At 41.2% G+C, this 23,373-nt stretch overlaps 3 protein-coding genes across 4 annotated transcripts; 2 read left to right on the top strand and 1 right to left on the bottom strand.

Moving 5' to 3' along the window:
- Positions 1 to 32: 32 nt before the first annotated feature.
- On the bottom strand, positions 33 to 15,446 carry tut7 (terminal uridylyl transferase 7). 2 transcript variants are annotated; one of them, XM_080046760.1, is made up of 29 exons: positions 15,361 to 15,446; positions 14,040 to 14,454; positions 12,762 to 12,910; positions 12,121 to 12,237; positions 11,811 to 11,988; positions 11,596 to 11,684; positions 11,293 to 11,344; positions 9,815 to 9,884; positions 9,460 to 9,586; positions 9,222 to 9,341; positions 8,969 to 9,100; positions 8,564 to 8,741; positions 7,654 to 8,297; positions 6,849 to 6,999; positions 6,632 to 6,718; positions 6,392 to 6,492; positions 5,988 to 6,045; positions 5,501 to 5,604; positions 5,309 to 5,398; positions 5,090 to 5,203; positions 4,645 to 4,722; positions 4,366 to 4,543; positions 3,998 to 4,045; positions 3,783 to 3,874; positions 3,584 to 3,699; positions 2,862 to 3,040; positions 2,583 to 2,659; positions 2,405 to 2,468; positions 33 to 1,666 (listed from the first exon to the last, which is right to left on the bottom strand). In XM_080046760.1, exons 2-29 carry the CDS (start codon positions 14,434 to 14,436, stop codon positions 1,608 to 1,610), a joined length of 3,849 nt encoding a protein of 1,282 aa, XP_079902886.1. In that variant the 5' UTR covers positions 14,437 to 14,454; positions 15,361 to 15,446; the 3' UTR covers positions 33 to 1,607. The 2 variants fall into 2 exon arrangements, with proteins under 2 accessions (XP_079902886.1, XP_079902887.1); XM_080046761.1 differs by having other exon boundaries at positions 14,055 to 14,454.
- Positions 15,447 to 16,387: 941 nt separating this feature from the next.
- Positions 16,388 to 18,029, top strand: ccno (cyclin O; the record flags this gene model as incomplete). The annotated part of the gene is made up of 3 exons (XM_080041995.1): positions 16,388 to 16,693; positions 17,190 to 17,375; positions 17,466 to 18,029. The coding sequence occupies exons 1-3, from the start codon at positions 16,478 to 16,480 to the stop codon at positions 18,027 to 18,029; spliced, it is 966 nt and encodes a 321-aa protein (XP_079898121.1). The 5' UTR covers positions 16,388 to 16,477.
- Positions 18,030 to 19,296: 1,267 nt separating this feature from the next.
- Positions 19,297 to 22,316, top strand: LOC307256534 (multicilin-like; the record flags this gene model as incomplete). The annotated part of the gene is made up of 7 exons (XM_080035550.1): positions 19,297 to 19,368; positions 19,753 to 19,825; positions 19,935 to 20,014; positions 20,482 to 20,542; positions 20,666 to 20,892; positions 21,679 to 21,789; positions 21,876 to 22,316. 7 exons carry the CDS (start codon positions 19,297 to 19,299, stop codon positions 22,314 to 22,316), a joined length of 1,065 nt encoding a protein of 354 aa, XP_079891676.1.
- Positions 22,317 to 23,373: the final 1,057 nt, after the last annotated feature.

The following is a 23,373-nucleotide window of genomic DNA, read 5'->3' as shown; positions in this document are numbered from 1 at the left end:
AAAAATATTTTTCAAATAAATATTCAGCAATGGGATTGGATTTCAGTTTAATCGATTCTTTGAGACACAAAATGGATTGCAAGCCAACTTTTCCTGGCAGGATTGGGGATCCTTAAACAAGAAAACTAAACCTCATTTGAGTCCAACAAAAGAAATGCAATAAGGCTGGAATTAAAACAAAGCTACTTTAAAATGAGAAATTGAATTACAATACCATCAACAACACAGATTTATAAAATGTAGCCATATTAGGACAACAATAAAGCCTAACTCTCCATATTCGAAGGTTGAATGATAAGCAGGTATTTGAGACATTAACTAGCAGCAACATAATTCAAGGGTGTGGGCCCTCACACAGTGCAGCTACCAATCTGTGGCACCATTACAACAAAATGAAGCCTTTGAAGAAAATAAATACATTTCTCTCTCCATCGAACTCAATGAGATTATCTATAGTTTAAGAGTAAGCCAACAGTGTGTGCAGCAGTGGACCTGTTACCATCGAGTGTAAGCATGAAGCTTTCTGACAAACTCTCACATTTAAGTTCTTCCACTGTCGTTCCTTGCGTGTGTGGAGACGTATACAGGCCAGAGTTAGCAGAGTAACGAACGTTTTACTGTTCTACCGTTCACACTCAAATCAGTTGATGGGCAGTATGCAATCTATGAAATAGGGGTGGATCAGCAGACACCGAAAATAAAGTTATGATCCTGAATATCTACAGGGGGCTTTGCTCTAATACAGAGACACACACAAACACAAATACATACTGTAGGTAGAGCTGCTCTCAAGACTGAGGGTAAGACGGACTGATGGACAAATTTAAAAGAAGGATTTAAAAATAAAAAAAGATCCTGGCCATTAGGAAAGGTGCACCGCAATTCGTTTTTGAACAACCTACTTTATAATTTACTTTTTTTTTTTGTAAAATTTTAAAACATAATTTGAAATCCATTCTAAGAACCTTATAATTATAAAATGAGGACTAAGTCAATTAATAATTTGAAATGGCCATGATTTTGACTAACTTTAAGTAGCAGCCAACATACCAAACTATTGCCATGTCCCATTTGTCTTACAGCTGTAGCAGTGTTTACAAACACTCAACCAGACAAAAGGTGTAGGCATACTATCAATTTTTCCTATACTTGATGCTCACTGCAAAACATACCTTTGTTATGATAATAAAGAATCAAGCCGATTACTGTTGGTCGTATAACAGACACTTGCCAGTTACTTACATTTTCTAATTTCAGAGATTGACACTGAACCTTCAATAACGTTAATTGAAATATAATGAGTTTAAAAAAAACATGACTGGCAGGGGAGGTAAACGAAGACATGAGGTGCATTCAGAATGGCTTTTCTTGTTAAAATGAAAGCGTTAAAAAGCTCCTCTTAGTAGGAGAACTTTAGGGGGAGGAAAAAACCAACACACATAAAAAGGCCCTATTTGGCTTCAAGTCAAGGCGTCCTGGATTTGGCTTTTACGGGCTCCAATTGTCCCAACAGTCCCATTCGGATTTAAAGATCTCTGGACTTTGGGTTGCTGTCTGCCGGGACATTAGTAGAACCTTGTGGTCTGCGTAGCCACAGCTGCTGCTGCTCATTCCACCGGGCTCTTCCTGTGGCCAGAGCGACCCACATTTCGGCAGGCTAAACTACCTGAAACAAACCAAAGTGCAATTGTCAAAATATATTACAAGACATATTTTTAACCTGCACCGGCAGATTTCTGTACTGTCAAAACTACCCATCTTATCAGGCTAAAAGTCAAAACAGGGCATAGTGCCTCATCCTAGTAAACTGACCGCAGCATTTGTTTCTTGCTTAATTTTTTTTTATTTTTTATGAATGATCACTCAGAATGTGTTCTTGAGTGAAAAGAAAACAATAGATAACAGGAGCAAAACGCAAAACTTTAGCCAAAACTTCAGTAAGCTTGTTCTCCAGCGTCCAGAGAAAGATGAGGGAATCTGCTGCAAACATTTCCTGCTCTCGTTCTCTCTCGTCCCCAGTCCTAAAAATACGTAGTTGATCCGAAATTCAAAAGAAAAACACAACACAACAAACTGTCATAGTATTAAGTGCACCTTTTCTCGATAATATATCAACATTTTTGGTTGGGGATATGTTGAAAAAGGTTTTCAAACTGGCTGAAAAAGTACATTGAAGGGAAAGCTGCATACATTTTTGGAGAATTTTTTTTTTAATGATAAGTGAGGCGAAGTATTTTAAAATGACTCCTTATTTTCCAGAAAGTATTGTCAAACAAACAATACATTTTTAAATTCATAAAAATACTGAATAAAGTATACAATGGCATTACAAATTAGGTGATGAATATTTAATTGTGACAGTAAGTAAGGATTTTTAATTGAAGAAAAAACTGAAATGACATACCTGCTTGTGGACCTAATGTCGCATTTTGTTGTTTTCTCTTCTTCTCTTCTTGTATGGGTGAACCCTGAAAGTAGGAAGATAAGTAAAGAGCACAGGTGTATCAGCGTACATAGCAGTCTAGCAGAGTGTCAGAAATAACACATTTTAAAAGAATATATATTTTCACACAACATCATACCTGTCTCTCTTTTTCTCTCATATTCCTATGGTGGGCTGAAGAGGGGGAGGAGGAATAGTTTTCCATCTTCACATTACCTGCCAATTAACATTTAAAAAAAGAGAAGGAAGCAATTGACATCTTAACTCCATTTCATGAATAAACATCAATGCTTAAGAATTTCTTGTACTTTATATCTTTAATGCAACAGTCAGAAAGTGAAGGAAACTAACAAACTAAACTGTTGACTGTGCAACAATGCAATTAAAAAAAACATAAAATCAGAAATGTGGTTTGAACCTGCAGGGCTTCTGTACAGCTGACAGTCCTTCTTGATGTGGGAACTTGACCCACACAGGAAGCAGCAGCGTACCTCCTGTGCATCTCTTTTCTTCCATTGCTCACGATTGTGCCTGGGCTGATCCCTACCATCCTCTCCATCTCGCAGGTGCTCTGGCCTGTCCCTTCTGTGCCTGGACCTGCGCCAAGATGATGTGTAATATTATATAAAACATGTAGCTAGACAGGCAGAGATAGAAATTTAGTTCAATGTGAACACGGACTATTCCAGCCACGTTTTGAGATGAAACCTGTGATAGAAAAAAATAATTCAGTGGGTTTTTTTCCAGTCTACTTCTAATAACGATCCCCATTGATTACTGTCTTGTGACACGTTGTCTTTTTGAATATGGAGTCCTGAACTCAGAACGGTTTTCTTTATATTGATCTGACATGTGTCTCCTCTGTCTAAAGTCCCCAACTTGTGAGGTGGCGTTATTTTGTGTTCTGAGTAAATGAACTCATTGATTAAACCCCTGTATAAATATTCTGACTGGCAACAAGAATGTTGTCAGTCTCTTGAACCAACTTTAGGTGAAGGAGTTGACCCTGCTCGGCCGAACAGTTTTTCTTTTGACTCTTTGTTTTAAACTTTTTTATTAAAATACTTAAAACTCAGTTGAGTTTTGGTTCTTTTTTCCTACAAGTTAGTGGATATATCAAATTTGCATAACAAAACCTACTTCTTGCGCAGGGGGCAGTCTTTCATAAAGTGGCCGATCTTGCCGCAGATCCGGCAGCAGCGGTCGTTGGGGGCCACTTCTCCCTCAGTGAGGACTTCAGGATCAAAGAAATACTCCTGGGAGGTGAAGACAAAAATACCATGCTTAAATACCGCCCACCAGAATATGAAAGTGTGCCATTAAGACTGCAAATACTGACCATCTGACTGGGGTACACAGGAGGAAAAGCTTTGACCGATGTGCCGAACACTGTTCTGCCGTTGATGAAAGCCTTCATGATGAAGTTGGTCACTGTTTTGATGACAACAAAGGAAATGTCAATAAACAATAAAACATATGTGACATTTGAAAGACGAAGACAAAGGCAGTGAGAAAAGAGAAGATACGGACACAATGAGAAATAAATGATCATACTTTTCCTGGACAGACCGGCACCCAGATTATGATTCAGGTCGAACGGATCTGGAACATCAACAGAGAGGAGAAGGCAATATAAATTAACAATGAGATTTTTTTCCATCAGCTTTACAAAGTCATTTTAATTCTGAGAACAATCAAACAATGCTAAACAGTACTAGTTGTATGTATACATATATCAAACTGAATGGATAGCAACATGTGATAATGATTCCCAAAGTGCTAAAACAATCATTTCAACAGCCTGTGCTGCTGGATAGGAGACAACAATCTATTGCATCTATCTTGTGATATAACAATTATATTCTACTGTCTTTAATGCATTATATACAACACTGTACACTGAGTTTGTCTAATAAGCTGACCTTCAATGACAATATACTTGGATGTCCACTGCTTGTTGAATGTGGTGAGGCGGCCGTGCTGTCGGATACACACAACGTGATCTCTGAAGTCAAAGTCCTCGGTGTAAAAGCGAAGCAAGCCGAGCCACAGCTCCCCCACCGACTCTGTGTTTGTCCCGTACTGAGGCCAGCGACTGGGCTGCAGGGGGAAGACCAAGAGATTAACGTGTTATGACACAATGAAATATCTAAATATTTACTAAAATGTTCGCAGTATATGAAAAGTTGCAATGCACTCACTAGTGCTTTTAAATCATCAAAGAAGTACACGTTCCAGTCATCGACTAGCACCTCTGGCTTCTTCTTTCCATCATAGATCTGAAACAATCGTACAATAATTTGAAAATATCATAAATGATACATTTGAATTTGTATGCTTGATAATATAATACTGCATGTCTAGATGGAGAGCAATTCTTAGAAAAAAAAAGCATGTCACTGACAAATTAAGAGTAAAAAAGGAGTTTGTTGGAGGGGCCCGAACAAAAATAAAGATGCTACAATGTCAATCTATGCTTGGTTTAAAAAGTTTACATTTTGTGAAATAAAATCTAGTTTCTGGGACAGTTATAGTGAAACAAAAACATAGTTGAGCACAACAACACTCAAGTAACATTCAAAAATTAAAAAGATTCGGGAAAACTCATACATTGACTTTTAAGGTTTACAAACATGCCACTTGTACCTCTTGCAGCACAGGGATAACTGGTGGGTTTCTCTGCTGGAGAAAGAACAACACCATGAGGGTGTAGGCGTAGGACGAGAGGCTGCCACGTGAAGCATCCCCAATGTCACACATCTGGAATGGGACAAAAAATAAATACGATGATAATACAATCTACGGTCTAATAATATTATATGACGCTGTAGAAAATGAAGCTGTGAGCATGTGAATCATTTTCACCTTGGCAAAAACCTTCATAACGTAACAGAGGATCTTCACTCTTCTGTCAATGGCGGCGTACGAAGCCAGCAGATGCGTGTTGTGCAAGGCCTGAAAAGAAAAAAATATTTGTCTTAAAACGAGATGTTATTTAATAGAGAATTTGAGACAAACTTGAAACTATACGGTAAACAGATGGAGAAAGAGCCCTACCAGAGTGTTGTAGAGGCTAATGTCTCCCTCCAGACCGGTGCGAACATGGTAGAACTTCACGATGGGTACTTTTGCTGTAGTGATGGGCAAGATGTTCTTCAGACCTGGTGACAAGATGCAGATGTTAAACCGGGTAAACAAGGGATGCATTCACCTTTTGTGTTTCATGCAGTTTTTCTTTATCTAATTCTTACTTTAAAAGGAAGTTGTACAATTATAGAATCAATTATAATTTGAACATCAGCTTTCCTTCAAACAGGCTTGTTCCCTTAAACTCCAAATGGAAATATAAAAGCTGCAAGCTGAGAAACTAGTATTGCTTAATAAACATCAAGAATTGCTTTTGAACCACTGGAAGTACATGAATGCCAAATTTTCAGTTTTTACAATCAGCTCAAATCTGTTTTTTTAACAGACGTTGGAAGTTCTTTTTTGTATAGATATTGTATAGGTTTTAAAAATCACATGAGGCAAATTTGTTACCAACCTAGGTGTTTCCTCAACAGCCTCGCCAAGCTTTCAATTATGTTGATGCAGTCAACATCCTGCGGACATAATTGAAAAGATTTACATTTGATGGTTGAAGTTAAAAGTTAAATTGCATTAACAAACCACTATAACGAAAAGCTAAAAATTCCTCAGAAGTGAATTTAAACCCAAGTGAAAAATACAGAATACCGACAAAAAACTTAACTAAGATGTTTCTGAATTGTGTCATGTAGCTACACTTAAATGCCTAACAAACACTATATATCGAAGTACTTTGACTATTTTCTTTTGTACAGTCCAAAATGGCTTACACTAAACAGGAGCCTACACGATCACCAATCACAACCGCTAATCTGATATAGGTCTCCTTAAGTGACTGTTAGAAAATAAATTGCAACTTACGTCCATGGAATCCTGCCCCTCCAGCACCATGCAGATGTCTAGGTCACTCTGTCTGAAGCCAAAGCCATTTTTGGATGATCCAAATAGTTTTAGCCGAGCTCCTGTCAATCAAAACAGAACTTGTCAATGTTGTCATAAATGTGCACTCAATTCTGACATCTAATTGGTTAGTGGGTCTATAAAATCAAGCGTCATGCTAGTTTCAGCTTGATAACAGTTAATGATACTGGTTTACTTTACCAGCAAACTGTCGTCTGACGAAGGCCTCCAGGTCTTGAAGGATGTGTTCTCTTACACCAATTTCCAGTTCATCTGGGGCAAAGTCGGCTAAAAAGAAAACAGAACATCCTTAGATACATTTCATTTGAATAATTTTTATGGATGCCCCCCACACACACACAAACACACTACATTGCCGTCAATGTAATCACCTCTGACCCAATCATATGATACTTACTGAAGCACTGCTCACAGACTTTGTTTAGGACATTGAGAAACTCTGGGGTTAATGGGGGCAAAGGATCCAGCTGCACTTTCTTGAAATCTTCAGGACAGTCTTTCTTTAGATGTCCATCACGCTTGCACAAGCTGCACACGACCATGTGTGACTGAGAGATTGAAAGGAGATTAGTTGCCATCATTTCTTGTTTAGTTTTACTTCTGTCACATACAACCTTAATCATTACAATACATCTTCAAATTGTTCACTCAATGGTGCAGTGTGTAATATCGGAATATTTTGTTGCATCTAGTGGTGACATTCCAGATTGCAATGCTCCCATGGTAACCCTTCCCTTTCGAATAATTACAGAAGGACAAGGACAAGAAGCTAATTACTAAAGATGGCATCATCCACCTCTGCCTTAAGTCATTCCACAATATCAAGTGATGTGGAGAAGATGTATTTAGTTATTTATTCTATAGTGCTCATTGGTATTTCCCCAGGACACCCACTATATACACAAATGCGTAAGGCCGTCAAGTTTGTCCATTCTGTGCTACTGTAGAAACATTGCGGTGCAACATGGCTGCCCTGCTCCTATGTAGTTATTTTCAAGTGATTATACCCTAATCAAATCATACTTATGAATTATATTCCATTTCTACTAAGTCTGTGGTGAAAAATGCCAATAAATTCTACACACTGCACCTGTAAGTTTGCAACTGGTTTTCTTCCACATTAAGGTTAGGAACCTTGCTTTCCGGGGAGAGTTTCATAAACACTGCTCTGTTAGTGAAAACAAACATGAGGCTGTACTGACCTTGCCCCTGGTGAAGGTTTGCCTGGTGAACTCATAAGACTGTTTCTTCTGCTTTTGGCTTTTATTCTCGGCGCTCTCGGTTTTGAGTGTCTCCTCTGAAGGTGGAGAGGAGAGACTGAGCTGTGCCAAATCCACTTGGGCCTCCTCATCCTCGTCCATGGAACCGGGTGTGTCCAGGTCTGGCCCCTCCTCATCGGACAGGAGCTCCTCTCCAGAGATCTCATCCACGGGGAAGATGTCCTCGTCCTCTGTGGTGACGCTGTCCAGGTGCTGTCTGCTGTGCATGTCATCGTTAATATCTTCATCCTCCTCTTCATCCTCCTCGGAGAGACTGCTCTTGCCCAGGTCTGCTTTCTCCTTCTCTCGCTCTTCCTCCGAGTCGCTGTATTCTTCAACTTCCTCCTCTTCCTCAATAATGCAATCAGAGTCATCGGGACCATTTTCTACAGCTTTAGGCTCTTTATTTAAAGCGTCCGCCCCTTTACTGGGTCCACCAAGCTGGTCCTTTGCCTTGTGACTGGCAGCCGGCGTGTTGAGTGGCAGTCCAAAGTACTTGTATGTGGCTTTCAGGCAGTGCTCGATGTACTCGAACATTTGCTGGCTGTTCACTGTGCGCGCCACATTTCTCTTCACAGCAAATGGGTCTGAAATGTAAATTATGTTCATCATTTAAAAAAAAGCTAATAGACTGGATTCTAGATGTCAACCCATGTAGGAGTTGGTAACAAAACAATCCCAAATACCAATGAACAAAATTCAAAAGTGACATGGTTGGGATAGAGTTTAACTCTGGTCATAGGACCACTAGCTCTCGGCAAAAACAATGCTGGTCAAAAGTCAACCAGCAACACTAGAGCGACTCAAAAGCAAAATATTTAAATTCGTAAAACAATTGAAAAAAGCTTCTGACCCTCCACAGCGATGCGTTTCTTGGGCCAATCTTTTATCTCTCGTGAGAGGACAGCGCCGGTTCGCACACTGATCACATTGTCAGCCATGTTGAATTCCAGCGAGTAGAAGCGCAGCATTTCAACCCAGAGAAGCCCAACTTCCACAGGCGGGTGAGGGCTCTGGAACACTAGCGGAACCTGGACGGAAACACAAGGACACACATTTCAGTTACTAGTTAGGATAGTGGATTTAAAAAAACATAAAGCATGCCTTAGCCCCTCTACTAAAACATACACGTACATTACTACCAGTTTCCAAAAGCATACCAGATTATTTGCCACTTTTCTTAAACAGCCCAAACCAAAAATATGGGGAACCAACACACTCTTTTCAGATGAAAAACAACAAGTGTCTTGATGATTACCTTTCCCTTCACACAGGAGCCCTCTGCATGCTGGGATGATTCTTTGGAGGGTGTGTACGCCCAGTGTAAGTATCCATCCTCTACATGAGTGAGATTGAAGTCTGACAGCCTGCTCAGCGAAAATACCTTAATCTAAAGACAACGGGATGAGATTTGTTTAGTTTTAATTTCAATAAAATATGCCATAAAAAGGAGCAATGCTGAAATGAATGCAGTACATTGTATTCCAGGCTTAATATAAAAAAACACACACCTCTTGTTTCAGGTAGGGAGGTAAGAGGGACTCTTTGCGCTGCTGTAAGAAGTAGATAACCATGAGGGCCAGGACATACGGTGGCAATCCACCTTCCTCTGCACGGTCGATCTCACAGATCTAAAGGCAGAAACAGGAAAAATAAAAAATAAATGGTTGAACAAAATGTAATGATGTACAAAAATGTAATAAATATAGGCACCAATTAGTCACTACTTTGCTAATGTGAGCAACCTACCTTGGCCCAGTGTCTGAAGCTGAGAACCAGTGGGAGGAGGAGCGGCTCCCGATTGGACAGAGCAGAAAGATAGGAGGTGGTTTGGAATGCATTTTCATTCCCTGCGCTTACTTTGCAGATCAGGCCACTGTTGAGTAAAAAAAAATGTTCATGTTTAATTTGAGGTTGACTGGTCTCGTGCATGTGGTCATTTAACACTGATAAAAGCAATTGTCTTTTTTCTTTATTTTGTACATAAGGAAACCCATTCTGGTCGTTTTGTAAGGTCTTGATTAATAATCAACCAGAATATTTTACAGATTGTCTTCAGGGTTTATCTAAATCATTATCTGACACAATAATCTGAGGTACCCACCTCTTTTTGTCTTTGCAGATGACCACAGGAACTCTGGCATGAAAATCAGCTTCCAGATCAACAAAGAGTGCTGAGAACAAAAAAAAAATTACGTGTCAAATTGAAACCTTCCATGACCGCCAAGCGTGTGGGTAGGGCTGGGAGATATATCGAATATATTCGATATATCGCGAGATGTGCTCCAGGGGATGTATAAAATGACCCTATCGCGACCATCGAATACAAATTGGCACGTAATGTGTTTTTTTTAGCCGCCGCCGCCACCGGCAAACTCGCTGGTGTTCGCTTCTCTCGCTCTTTCCTGTGGCTCTCTGCCTCACAGACTCACATGCATTGGCAACTCACTCACTCACCCCTCCCAACCAGAGTCTCCTGGGCGCGCACCTGTGACGTAGTCTGTGCCCTGTGAGTGTTTACTTTTATCGCCATGTGAAAACAACGACGAGAGGGGGAGAAAAAAAGACGAGGGCTCTGCTCTTATGACAGCCGAACGAGCGGGTGGAGGGGGCGCGAAAGACGGCGAAGGCGGCTGTCGTTCATAGCATGGACCTTTTTTGTAGACGGGCGCTTGACAGCATAAGGGGCCGCTGTACAGAGCCTGGTCCTTATGAGAGGAAAGCGAACGAGCGCCGGGGGAGTTTTTGGTCCAACGTCACACAACCACGGCATCCCATTTAATTCTCAGCCGTATTTATTTAAATCCTCTGATTGTCTTCCAGTTTTATTTTCATTAACTAAATACAGGAGAATTAAACAATAAGGCAGGTAACAGAGGGACGATGAGCCACCTGCTGTTTGCGCTTGCATGAATCTCTCTCTCGGACTAACAGGCAGAAAACGAAACTTAACTTAGACAGGGAGCAACTGCTCTTAAAGCGACAGTAACCATTATACATGTCAGAGCCTTTTATACACATAGACTACTATTATGGATCAAAACCTGTTCTGCATTTAAAGTGTGGCTGCTATCTTCAGGGGGTTAGTGGTGATAAACAATTAGTAAGTGGTTGTAATGAGTCATAATTAGTGTTCTCAGTTTACAGATTAACAGAAGATGGAAAAAACTGTTTCCAAATAAAATAATGCTGGATCCATTGTATGGGAGTGGAAGGATGTGGAATAATCAATACGATGTGCAAACTCTTTGCCATGTGCAAGTTTCAAATTGTTTCAATAGAAAGCACTAAAGAATATAAACATGTTTCATGTAGCCTAATGCATTGTTAGTGCAGGCACATTTTGCAGGGACTATTTAAATCATATTACTGGTGTGATGTTATGCAAAAAATAAATTAAATTGAGCATTTAGGATGTGCTCTAGAGGAGATTTGAAATATATCGAGATATATATCGTGTATCGAGATATAGTAAAAAAATATCGAGATATTGATTTTGGCCCATATCGCCCAGCCCTACGTGTGGGTGACTTTCCCATAATGGAACAAGGAAAAATATTGAATGAAAAAAAGGTGACTCACGGCTCACAGAGAGGCAATCCTTGACCAACACCAAGACGTCTGGCTGATGCATCTGTGAATACATTCCATTTCAAAGCCTTTATACAACATAAATATGATATCGAAAAAAGGAGCGTCATACACACAAAACAATCACTTATAAAGCTGTCATAACCATCCATTTCTATACTTAAAAGGATGGCACCCTTCTTGGGGGGTAATTGAAACAGTGAGAAACCCCAATTAAAAACACTGTTAAAAAAATTCAAATAAATTAAAATTAAACATACATTTACACCATCAAACTAACACGAGGCTACTCACGTGAGGTGGATACTGAATGTCAATGTTGACATCAGAATCCTTAAATCCAAACTTGGTGCTAGAGGATCCATATAGCCTGAGCCTGATCTCTACAGGGGAGATAAAGAGAGAGGTGATATTGTTATTTAAATTACAATTACACTGACATAAAGCCCAAAGCAATAACACCATCAGGATCGGTCACCAGACAACCATTTGGTCCCAGTGAGACCTACCAGGCAGGACGGACAGAAGGAGATCTTGCATGATGGAGACAGCACATTGTCTGGTCTCAACATCCTGGTCGCTCATCCCATGTTCCCGGACAGCGGCCTCCAGTGCAGCGCTCACTGCACTGACCTGCTCTGGGCCAGGAGGCAGAATCTCAGTCAGCATCACCTGCTCTTGCCTCTCCTATGGAAAAACAAATAAAGACACACATAACAAAAAGGGGTTGATCCCAGATTTTAATGAATATTCCTCCACAATGTCAGATAGCATCATCAAATGTTTACTGTAAACATGTAAATGGTGACCATTTCTCACCCTGGCCCTCCTTTTGTGCCGTTTGTCTCTGATGTGCCTGTATGCGTCGGACACAGAATCCAGTAGGACATCACACAGAGCGCAGGTGTAAACTGCGCCGGGATTGCTGTGGGACCTCTGGAACAAGTTCAAGAAGGAGGGTAATGTCATCAGACAACAGCTGCAATAATTAAAGTGTTATGGATATTCTTAATCAAACAATTTCATTTAGATAAGGATTGCCATTCAGCCAGGTTTAAGGGTGATTTCACACTTGATAGTCAGCATCTGACTTGCTTTTTTCCAATTTCCATATTGTAAAACTACAGAAAGAAACTAGAGGATGTTGTTGTCCTCCTCCTCTCATAAAGCATAGCATTATGTCAAAAAATACTCAATGGTTCCTGCCGTTGGGATCACTTCTCACCACAAACAGACCACACCCACATTTGTTTGGAAGTGTACAGAGACCAACTCGTCTCTTGTACAAGGTATGGTAACGTTTGTTTGGTCCGCTTTTGGTGAGCACTCAAGTAGGATTGCTGTGTTCTCACCAGGCCCAAATGGGCTGCAGCAAATGTGTAAACAAACCTGAATTCTATTCAAACTAACCAACACAAAGCAGGTGTGAAACTGCCCTAAAACATACTGAAAGCCTGTACCTTCTTCACAGGGAAGATGTCATCTCTGTTAAGACGCTTCTCTGCCTGCTGTAGGCTCTGCAGCTCTTTGGCTGAGAGTGTGGACTCTTCAACGCTCCTGTTCTCTTCAGAGAAAGGTTTATTCCTGTTCCGGTTTCTCCGTCTTCTTCCTTTAGAAAAAAGAAACGCATGGCAAAAATGTGTTCCCTGTGCTTTTGTGAAGATGATGTTAATCAGTGTAATATACATGTCATGGGTGTTCTTATAGTCAGACTTTGACAGATTATGCAATTTAATGTGTGGTATTGTTATGGAATTTAATATCAGAATCTTGTGTATTTGTAATATTGCCAATGATGTTGTTACATTTAAACTCGCTGTAAAAGAGTTTGACCTGGAGAGGGTTTGACCTCCTGTGCGTGTGTGTAACGCAGATGGTAGACGGTTGAGGTCATTTGAGATAAGGACAGAATAGTTGGGATATACTATGATAAAGCAAGGCTGTTATGATTGAGATGCTAGGTAGCGAAGGCTAAGTTTGTGAAGAGCAAAGTTGAACAATTATGTAACTGAAAACATCTACACAGTCATATCTGCAGTCATGTCCGTGCATGCTGCAGGCAATAAAATGTCTTACTGAAAATTGGAACATTGTGTCTGGTATTTAATTGCCCAAACTCATTTATCTCTATTTCAGTTTCCATGAAAGTATAGCTTTCTGAAGTCAAGCTTATTATAAAGTTTGATATTCACTGTGTCACAGTGTTAACAGACACAGCGAGGTAGTGCATTATGACGTGCATTACCTCATGCAGCTTATTTCATAGTAACAGTTGCAAATGACTTAAATTGTAGTTTGTTTAGAAGTGTGGGCTGTGGGCATTATAACATTCACTTGACTTGTTGGCCGTACATTCGTCATAAAGCTGCCTGTGGTGCTTTTTTAATTGTTGATATAGGTTTTGCGTTTTGTGTTGCGACGCGATGTGGCTACTGTTCTACAACAGACCGTACACAAGGCGAGCTTTGAAATACTACCTAAATTGTCTAACGTTACTTCAGGCTATTTTTCTGCACCATGAATTTGACATATTCCTCGCGTTTCATGCACTCGCCTGGGATCCCTTCTTTGTGAGCATGAGTTTCACACAGGGAAGACGTCATTGCTTAATACATTCAGTGACACTGCAGTCAGAACCCTGTGTCAGAAAGGGTGCATTTTTTTACATTCTAAATTGCAGTCTTGTCGATTGTCTAATTGCCTTGTTTTAAACCACTATTAATCATTCAAAACCTCACCTGACTTATTATTACCATCATCCTGCTCCCTGTCCTCCCTTGCACCTTCTCCCGGGTTACTCCTCCTCCAGTGCTGCTGCTGGGCACGCTCTCTCCAGTTATCTTCTCGATTCCCACCACTGTTGTCAGGACCTGAGTACCACCGCGGGTCTTCTCTCTGTGAGGGGCTGTGACCACCTCTAAATCCACCAGGGGAGTAGCTCATGGGCCCCATGCCTCCCTTTTTGGGACTGGCCCGGTAAGGCCCGCCCTGGCCCCTGCCCTGCTGACCTCCATCTGATCTGAAGTTTTGTCCTCGACCCTGGTCCTGGGACCTCCAACCTTCTGGCTTGTCTGCTCCTGCTCCCCGCTCCCAGCCCCCTTGCCTAGCCCGGTAGAACCTGTCCGAGTTTTCCATGGTTCGATCAAGCTAAAACTGCAGGATGAGATGATATGTTCAGGTAAGGACGTGACAATGGACTTCATGTCAAAACATCCTTGACAAAAAAACAGTATATAAACAGGATACTTTCATTGGAACAGCAGCATCCCAGTTGTGTTGCCTTTGTGCATAAACTTTCGTAAGCTCCAACTGCTCACAGCTTTCAGAACTCATATCATGTAATTCACACTGAACAGTTTCAGAACTTTGCAGCTGAGTAAAAGACAGATATACTTTGGACTAAGCAACTGTTTTAAGTGAGTTTTTAAACTGTGCCATTTTAGTTTCGTGCATCATAATTGTCTCACTTCTGCAAACTCTGGTGTACCGCTAAACGACTTTCATTAGCTGTGAACGCTGGCAATTTTATGCCGCAAATAAGACCCCGTGGGGGGTGGAAACGGCACTATTTGTCATTTTCATGTTCTAACACTTATCAGTGAATTAACATCATCGCCAGGTTAGTTACGGCGAATGTGTACACACAAATATAATGTTAGCCAACGACTCAAGTTACCTGGTTAAATGTAAGCTGTTAGCCAACGAACTAACGTGTTAGCTTAAGCTAGTTTACCATCTTCAGCAAACACTACTTATTTATTTCACCCAGGTAAACGGCGTGTAACTTTAGCACGCATGCAGTGTACAAATCAGTCTAACCGAACTTTACGTTAGCCAACTTGCCACATATAGTTCAGCTAACCTAACTGTTAGCTGATGCTATTTAGCTTACAAGCTAGGACAGCTAGCAGCTAACGATGACCAGCTAGCAACAGCTAGCGTTTCTGTTTATTTCATAGTTTTTGTTTAAGAAATATAATCTGCAGCTGCGGTAAAAGCAATCATCACTACATGGTAAGAGAGGATTTTCCATAGAGAATATTAGGGTCATTTAAATACCTTGTATAGACGTACAGAGGGCATTCTTGGAGCCTTGTTCAGGTCTGACTTGGCATGATCGCTTGTCTCGCAGAGGAGTTTGAAAGGTGACGTTCGTGTTGCCTGTTTTTTTTTTTTAGGCGTCAGTAAAGTTCCGCCCACCGCATGAAAACATCTGGTCCCCCTGGTTTAAAATATTTGTCAAACACTTTTTGTGTGCTGCATCTAGTTTGCGATTGAAAAAAACAATAAATGGAAGTAGGCTAATACCGTATGGGTAAATAGGCTAATCATTATGCCATTTTCATCTTCATCTCCACTGTTAAGTTTTTTTACTATTTTCTAGTGTAAATAGGCCTACAGCACAATATAGGCTATGGGTTTCAGTTAGGCATATTTAATTTTGGCTTTTCAATCTGCATATGATTCAAGATTCAAAGTGTTTTTATCCAGAATAAGAAATATGTTCTCAGTCATACAATGAAATGAAGTCATGAATGCCATGAGGTAAAACAACAAATTTAAGTTAAAATAAAGTAAAGCGGAATGGTGCAAAATCAAGAAAGTGTGCCGTTGTGAAATAGCCTATGTAAGATGCAGACTAGCAGTAATGTGAAAACCAGTAGACAGTTTGCAAATAGCACAAGTAGGCCTCAAACAGCACTTTACGTTGGCTGAATTCACACACAGCTACATTTCACATGTGAAAAATATTTTTTGTGAATTTATTTATTTATTTTGGGTAGGCTAATTGGATGGTCTAGGCTACAGAAATAAAAGGGTAGGCATATGGTTCGAGGTTAATTGAGTTAGCCTATGGGACAAGTGATTATTTAGCCTCGGTTGCCCAGGCGACGGGAGAAAGGTGCGCTGCAGGAGCGGGGAAGACCCCGGGAAAACTGACGTCACCAGACGGAGCTCCTCTCGCCATCCCGCAGCAGAAACCCAGGAGAGTGCTAAAGTGTACACACAGCCAGCGGACTGGATACCGGAGATGGGGTCATTTGTGAACGGTGAACGTGGCTCGTTCGGGACGGTTTACAAGCGGAGACGGACAACGGGCTCATCATCTCCTCCAACAGAAGCGCTCACCCCGGTCCAGCAGCGGCAGACTGGCCGGTACAGAAAGCAAACACTCATGTCCAAGTTGAGTGACTCCGGTTTCGAGGAAGACTTGGGATCATCCCCGATTGTATCCCCGGCTCGGATAGATGTGTCCCCGCTCCGTTCAGACGAAGTTCCAGTGGGACAGCTTTCCAACTGGTACCTGCAGTATGGGGACATCGGTTACACGATCCAGAGGGAGAAGGAGGCGCAGTTACATCCCTGCAGAAGCTTGGCACGCCAACCACAAGTAGGCTATAGGTTATATGAGTAGCCTAACGTTGTACACTGTTGGTGCAAGTCGATTAAAGATCACAATGAACTAGCCTATATCCCGTTACTTAATGGAACACATAGGCCCCTATGGCATTGTGATGTTAACCTAGGCTATGGGTATTATTATAGTTGCTGTTTGCCCAAAAAATTGCTTACTTTTCTCATTTCAATCTTATTTACCCTAATAGAACATCTGCAATCCAAAAATCGTGTCATCTAATTTAATGATTAATTATTAACTGTGACTTATAGCCCTTTTGTTGCTTTAAGGCCATGCACTGAGATCAGTTCCATGGAAATATTTGTAAAAACCTGCCATAAAAATCCCATATCAAGCTGCAAATATGTACTGTGGACAAACATATGTAGCCTAATCTTTAAGAAACAGTCAGTAAAAAACGATTTTTAAATGTATTAATAATGCTTTCGATCTTCTGCTCATCCTAACGGGTTCTCTATTGTACTTGCAGCTGACTGCAGAGGCACGGTGTAAGCTGGTCAGCTGGCTCATCCCTGTACACAAACATTTCCGTCTGTCCTTTGAGTGCTGCTGCCTGGCGGTGAACATCATGGACAGGTTCCTGGCGTCCACACCGGTGGCTGCTGACTGCTTCCAGCTGCTGGGTGTCACTGCCCTTCTCCTAGCCAGTAAACAGGTGTGTCTTTGTGTGTTGTGAATGCTTGTTACAGATACTTTGGTGTTTTTCATTCACTTTTTACCCACTCACTTTCCATGTGTCACCCAGGTGGAAGTGGGCTCACCGCGGATCAGCGATCTCTTGTCATTCTGCTGTGACGCCTTCAATAAGGCGCAGCTCTGCAACCTGGAGTGTCTCATCCTCCTCCGTCTTAACTTCCGCCTCGCTGCACCCACCCTGGCCTTTTTCCTGGACTATTACACCAACTGTGCTGAGGCTGCCCAGCTTGTGTCCAATAACGCAGGCACTGACAGGTTCCCGGACACTAAAAGACACAAAAGGTGCAGCAATTTGGCACGAAAGGTGTGCGAGTTGAGCCTGGCAGACTATGCTTTCAACAAATACCCACCATCCCTGACTGCCAGCTGTGCACTGAGGCTAGCGAGTGAGTTACTGAAAACTGATCAAGGGCTTGTTGAGCACGCACCCGTCCAGTCCCAAGGAGACCAGTGGAGCAGTTTTGCGGATGAGCCATGTTCCCCATCAGCTTCTGAGGGCGACTCCATGGCAGTGCAAGGTAGCTTCCACAATCTGGCCCAAGAATGCAAAGACAACCTGAAGCTGCTGGTGGCGTTAAATAAGGAGACATTGGAAGTGATGTCAATCATGTGACTGCAAGTGTACCACCACAATTCAAATGTTAGCAAAATGCCAAATTGCCCCTCCACTTTGGGGCGTTATTCTTTAAGTAGTTTTAAGGTGACATTGAGAAGGAAAAACTGTTGTTCATGCATATCTAAACCTCATGTTCTACCTCATAAACAATAAGTGGGTTGAAGGCCCTGAATGTTTTACAACGTTGCTTGTTTTATAATTTTTTGAAGGTTTTTGTTTTTCACTGAAGTATATTAATGTATTCTGCTTATTTAAACAAATTCCTAATCAGAGTCATTATTTATTTTTTATGCAATGATTTTTTTGAGTTGTGTTACTTGCTGTTGCAACCTCTGTACTGAATATAATACTGTAATACATTGATTTCCTTGAAATTGTTTAATCGATGAATAAATGATCAGAAAATGAACTTTTGTCCGTCTGTAAATCGATAATATAAGGAGAAGCCATAATTCAAACTCATTGGATAAACATAAGGCCTTTCATTTGAAATAAGTCTGTCCAGGTGCCATAGAGACTGGATGACATGAATAGGAAATCATGCAATTTTGGGAGAAAAAAAAAGTCAAAATAATATATATTCATATTTTTTCTGTGTTGGCAAGTTCACTATGGAATAAAGGACTGCTGTTGCTAGACTTAAAGAGCCAATCCTATCAGGCTGAAATAAATACAAATGTTGTGGTAATCCTCCATTTTAAGGGATAATTTAAAAAAAAAAGGAAATAAAACGTTTTGTTAGCCAACATAGCTGTTTGCCTGGAAGTCCGTTTATCCACATCTTTAGTGACCGTTGCATCGCTATTTGTAACTGACCTGTACCAACAAGGTCTGGTCAATGGATGGGCTTTCTCTGGATAATCCATTACGCGTGGCATCTCGACCTGCTGACACAGTGTCGACCACACAGGTGCATTCAGCGTTAAGGGCCAACTGGGCTTAGTCTTGTTTGTTTACTAATAGAGGCATTTGTCAGCAGTGTTTACAGAGCTTTCTGCTGTAATTGTCCCTTTCCTTTTCCACTTTGCTAGAAATGTGGCAACAGGTATTTACCTAATTTGGGTCAATATACGCACGGTTGGATAGATTTTACGCACTGAATGATACGTAGATCTATGACATTTAAAAAACTCTCTCGACTGTGCCAATGTCCGGGTCTGCCTGGTGGAGACTAGGAAGACAAAAGCTAAAGGGGGTGATTTTATAAAGCAGTCATGTTTGTAATAAGCCATGCCAGGCTCTACATGCGCTTCTGGTAGGGCGCATGTGGCTGTTCGGCCTCAGGCGGAGGGAGGGCATGGCTGATGCTGAGAGCACCTGCTGTAATGGCGCCCTCGTGCGCGCTACCACTTTACACTTCAGCCCAGGAAAACCGTTAGTCTGCACCAATTTAATCTCCCAGGACGCTTCACTCCCTGGAGACCAAATAAGTGCATTTGATTGGGCCAAAACTATGAGACCGCGGCACGGAGAGACACAAACCGGGAGAATTCCGTCTATATTACATCCAAATACAACCATGAGCCCTCAGTCCCGCAGCCAGACTTCTTTAACTGGTGAAAAATGCATAGAGATAGAAAAGTGTGTGGTTCTATCTGCCCAAACCAAATGGGTCAACAGGGGAGGAAATGTGCAACAAACAAAAAGGTATGACATCTTACTCTTACGCAAACAATGCAGCGCATTGTCATCGTGGTGTTAAAAGACTTTCTACCTGCAGGATAAAGCGCTGGTGCCGAGAAGCAGCAGTCCAGTCACTGTGTATGTTAATCTCCCCAGCATCATTGAACAAGGTATGCACATGCCTAAACTTTAATCACTGCCTTAACTCTTCTTAGAATTGAGACAGACAGCATGTGTAAATAGATTGAATCATGCCGACATACTCCTCTTGTCTAACAGCCTTTTCAACAATCGCTTGGGATGATTTGGAAGAGTGCACGTCTGTGGTGAGACGCGAGGGTGACTCCATCGGCTCTCAGGTGAGGACAAAAACCTTGGCAGTACCAGAAAGAAATGTTCAATATTACATAGACAACTCCTATTTTTTAGACGCAATTTTCCAATGTAAATCCACGCATTTCCAACTCAGAAATAGATATTATGGTGACATAACCCCAAGCAGGCTGCTGTTAATGTTTGACACGATGTGCTGGAATTCTGCACGAATGAGATTGATGTTTACTCATGATGACACGCAGGCTTACCGCTAATTGGCTGGACCTCACGAGTTTGTGTCCACAAAGCTGCCTCTTTGGCACAGCTCACCGTGCGCCCAAAACACATTACGCGACGGCACACTCGTTGAAATGACATGTCCTGTAATAAATCCACATTACTCTGCCTGGTCGTGGTGGGATTTTCAGGTCAGAGGCAGTTATGATTTCTTTGTTTGCTGAATTGTTTATGCATATGTGACTTTTTAATCACCGGTTTTATGCACCCACAGGTGAATGAATCAGATGGAGATGACCAAAACTTTGGAGATTATGCGCTGGATTTCATGGCAGGTGAGTGAATCACACCAAATCTACATCTAAGCAGTGATATTATATATTTTTTTGTTGTAAGAACGAGATAGCCTTATCTTCCAACCTGTTGGCTGAACCCTGTTTATTTCTCTCTCCTGTCAGATTCTCCAGCCACACTGGAAAGCAGTCTATCTCCTGCTGAACTGGTGCCATTTCAGGGATGTGTCATACCTCCTCTCACCCCTCAGAGATACTTGTATTCAGAGGACAGTCCGGTTCACTCTTCCACAGGGGCATGCGACCTGTCTGGCCCGGATGGAGCTCTCTGGAAGGGCATTGCCCAGTGCCAAGGCAGGTTGTGGGGGGATTCAATGGAAGTCAACAATCAGGTAAATCCTTACTGTACGATTTACGACTATAATGTACAGTGTCTCTTTGGTATCTGGACTTGATGACTGTGGTGCACACTATAAGGCAGTACTCATTTATGATATGCATTAACTTATGATGGATAGAATTTTTGCAATGGTAATCTCTTTCATATGCAAGAAAAAAAATCCAATATCCCGCTAATGACCTTTGCCAATTTAAGAGACACTTTTGGTCATTAACTGACTAATTCATAGTCCTTCTGTTGCATCGATACTTTCTATCTCCAAAATGATGCTCTGAGTTTGTGGCAAAAAGGCTGTTTTCATACTGTATGTGAACACAAAGATGAACACAAACTGGTCATGCCAAAATGTAAGTGGTAGAGGATAAGAATTTAAGTAATGCAGTATTATAGTCAAGACCACCTAAAACGAGATCAAGTCATGACCAAGCCCAAGACAAGACTAGTGCGAATCCCACACTGCATGACAAACTGCAAACCAGAGGCACTCCTCACATTAATCTTAAAGATCCACATTTCCACCCACAAATCAAGAATCCTTTATTAACCTCTTTCATTGCCATTTAATGTATATACTGTATGTGTGTTTGTATTTAATGATATTGCCACAGTTGTGTTCTTGACAGGTCTTGAAATGAAATCAAAGAAAGAGAGAGTGAAAATGCAGTCGATTCCGAGACAAGACAGAGACCTTTAAAAACACCTGTCCGTAGTAGTACAACATTGGAGCAAAGTGTCCTCTGTCAGCATGACTGAAGATATTGTCTCTGTTTGTCTGCAGCTCCACCAGACTCTGCACAGAAAACAGGAAGAGATTACGTCTCTTCAGCAGAGTAACCTTCACCTCAGGCAGCTGGCCAGCCGTGCAAAGCACCTAGCAACAGTGCTTGAAGTGAGTACATGACTGTCACAAGCATATCTACGGTAACAAATATAATCTTTAAATTAAATCTAATTCTGTTGGTCTTGTTCTTTCAGAAACTGACAACTGGCAGAGACTCAGATGTACGAGAAAGAGTGATGCCTTGTGGTGATCAAACCTCAGTAAGTCCCTGTAAGCGGCAGAGACTGGATGAAGGATATGAGACAGAGTCCTCGGACACAGTGGAAGACATGCTGAGGGACATCAGCACACGCTGCAATGCTGTCCTGGATGGCACAGCAGCCGGAGCCAATTTACAGCAGGAACCAGAGACTATACGCATGTACGGTGCCTTCCCCAACCTACAGACTTCTATTTCCAAAGACAGCAGCTTGGCGTTGAACGGAGCAGATCCCGACGAGAGCGTCTCTTCTTTCAGAACTTCTATCAGAGAACACTGCACCATAAAGACTCAGGTGTTTCCTCATGGACGGGCCTTCACCTCCAGGACTCAGCAAGGAGGATTCCGCTTTCGCTGGGTTCCCAACCACAGCTGAAAACCAGGGTTAACAAGTGTGTGTAAAACTGGATCATTTGGTGCTTCTAATTAGTGATTTGAAAGTGTGATACATCAGTTTGAGGAATGGAAGGAAGTGTGGGTGGGCAGTGACTGTTAATGCCTAACTGATAATGTATAGTGATATCTGTGAATGATTAAATGATGTCTTCCTCAGGTAGCGTGTAAGCTAATCAGTCAGAGGTGGTGCCAGACAAAGGAAATAATACTGCCCGAGCCTTTGTTTTCCTGTTTACATGTCTCATAATGTGTTGATCAAGCCAAACAATGGAGCAATGTCATCTTTCTTTTTATGCCTCACAAAGTGTTTTGGCTTGGAAAAAGCAAATGACAAGTTAAGAAATAAAAGTTATGTTTTATAAAGCTGGCTCAGAGAGATTTGTTTTATTATGAACATTGACTTGAGCTGATATGCAAACAAATAAAAATAAACAGTTTTCAACGTGAACTTTACTTATTTGAGCAGTGACAGAAATGTGACCCTGTGACCCTATTTGAGAGGCAGGGATTTCCCTTTTGTCTCTGTCTGAGTGAGACTGTGTGGTCTCAGCTTTGCAGTCAACATCCTTGTTTATATCCTCCTCTTCAGAAATCTGGATATTTATTTTTGGAGATTGCATGATTTATTGGTCTCCTAAACCCTGCTGATCACACTTCAGGTGTTTAAACCGTAGAAAAAACGAAAAAAAGATTCTAGGTGTTAATGCTATAAAATCTTTCACAATAACTTTCTGATAATCGGTTTACAGTGTAATTTTGCTATAAGGTAGCAATTTTTTTTGTCTATCTAGCAATTTTTTCAGTCTATCTATCTATCTATCTATCTATCTATCTATCTATCTATCTATCTATCTATCTATCTATCTATCTATCTATCCATCCATCTCCATCCATAACCGATCAATGTAATATTCAGCTACAGTATAAACTTATATTTTTGTGAATGGCTGATTTAATGATTAGGCCATGCATTCAGACATTTGGCCAATAATAGATTAATATATGATCTAGAATAGGTCACAGATAAACAGGCCATC

The sequence above is a fragment of the Ammodytes marinus genome (assembly GCF_949987685.1).
Source record: "Ammodytes marinus genome assembly, chromosome: 2".
Taxonomy (NCBI): Eukaryota; Metazoa; Chordata; class Actinopteri; order Uranoscopiformes; family Ammodytidae; genus Ammodytes; species Ammodytes marinus.
This window is presented reverse-complemented; position numbering and strand designations above follow the sequence as displayed.

Coding starts and splice junctions, on each gene's coding strand:
- tut7 (XM_080046760.1), bottom strand. CDS start 14,436: ATGGAAAACTCGGACAGGTTCTACCGGGCTAGGCAAGGGGGCTGGGAG. Junction 9,101..9,221: donor CTCCCTACCTGAAACAAGAG/GTGTGTGTTTTT, acceptor CGTTGTCTTTAG/ATTAAGGTATTTTCGCTGAG. Junction 4,046..4,365: donor CAAGTATATTGTCATTGAAG/GTCAGCTTATTA, acceptor TTGATGTTCCAG/ATCCGTTCGACCTGAATCAT.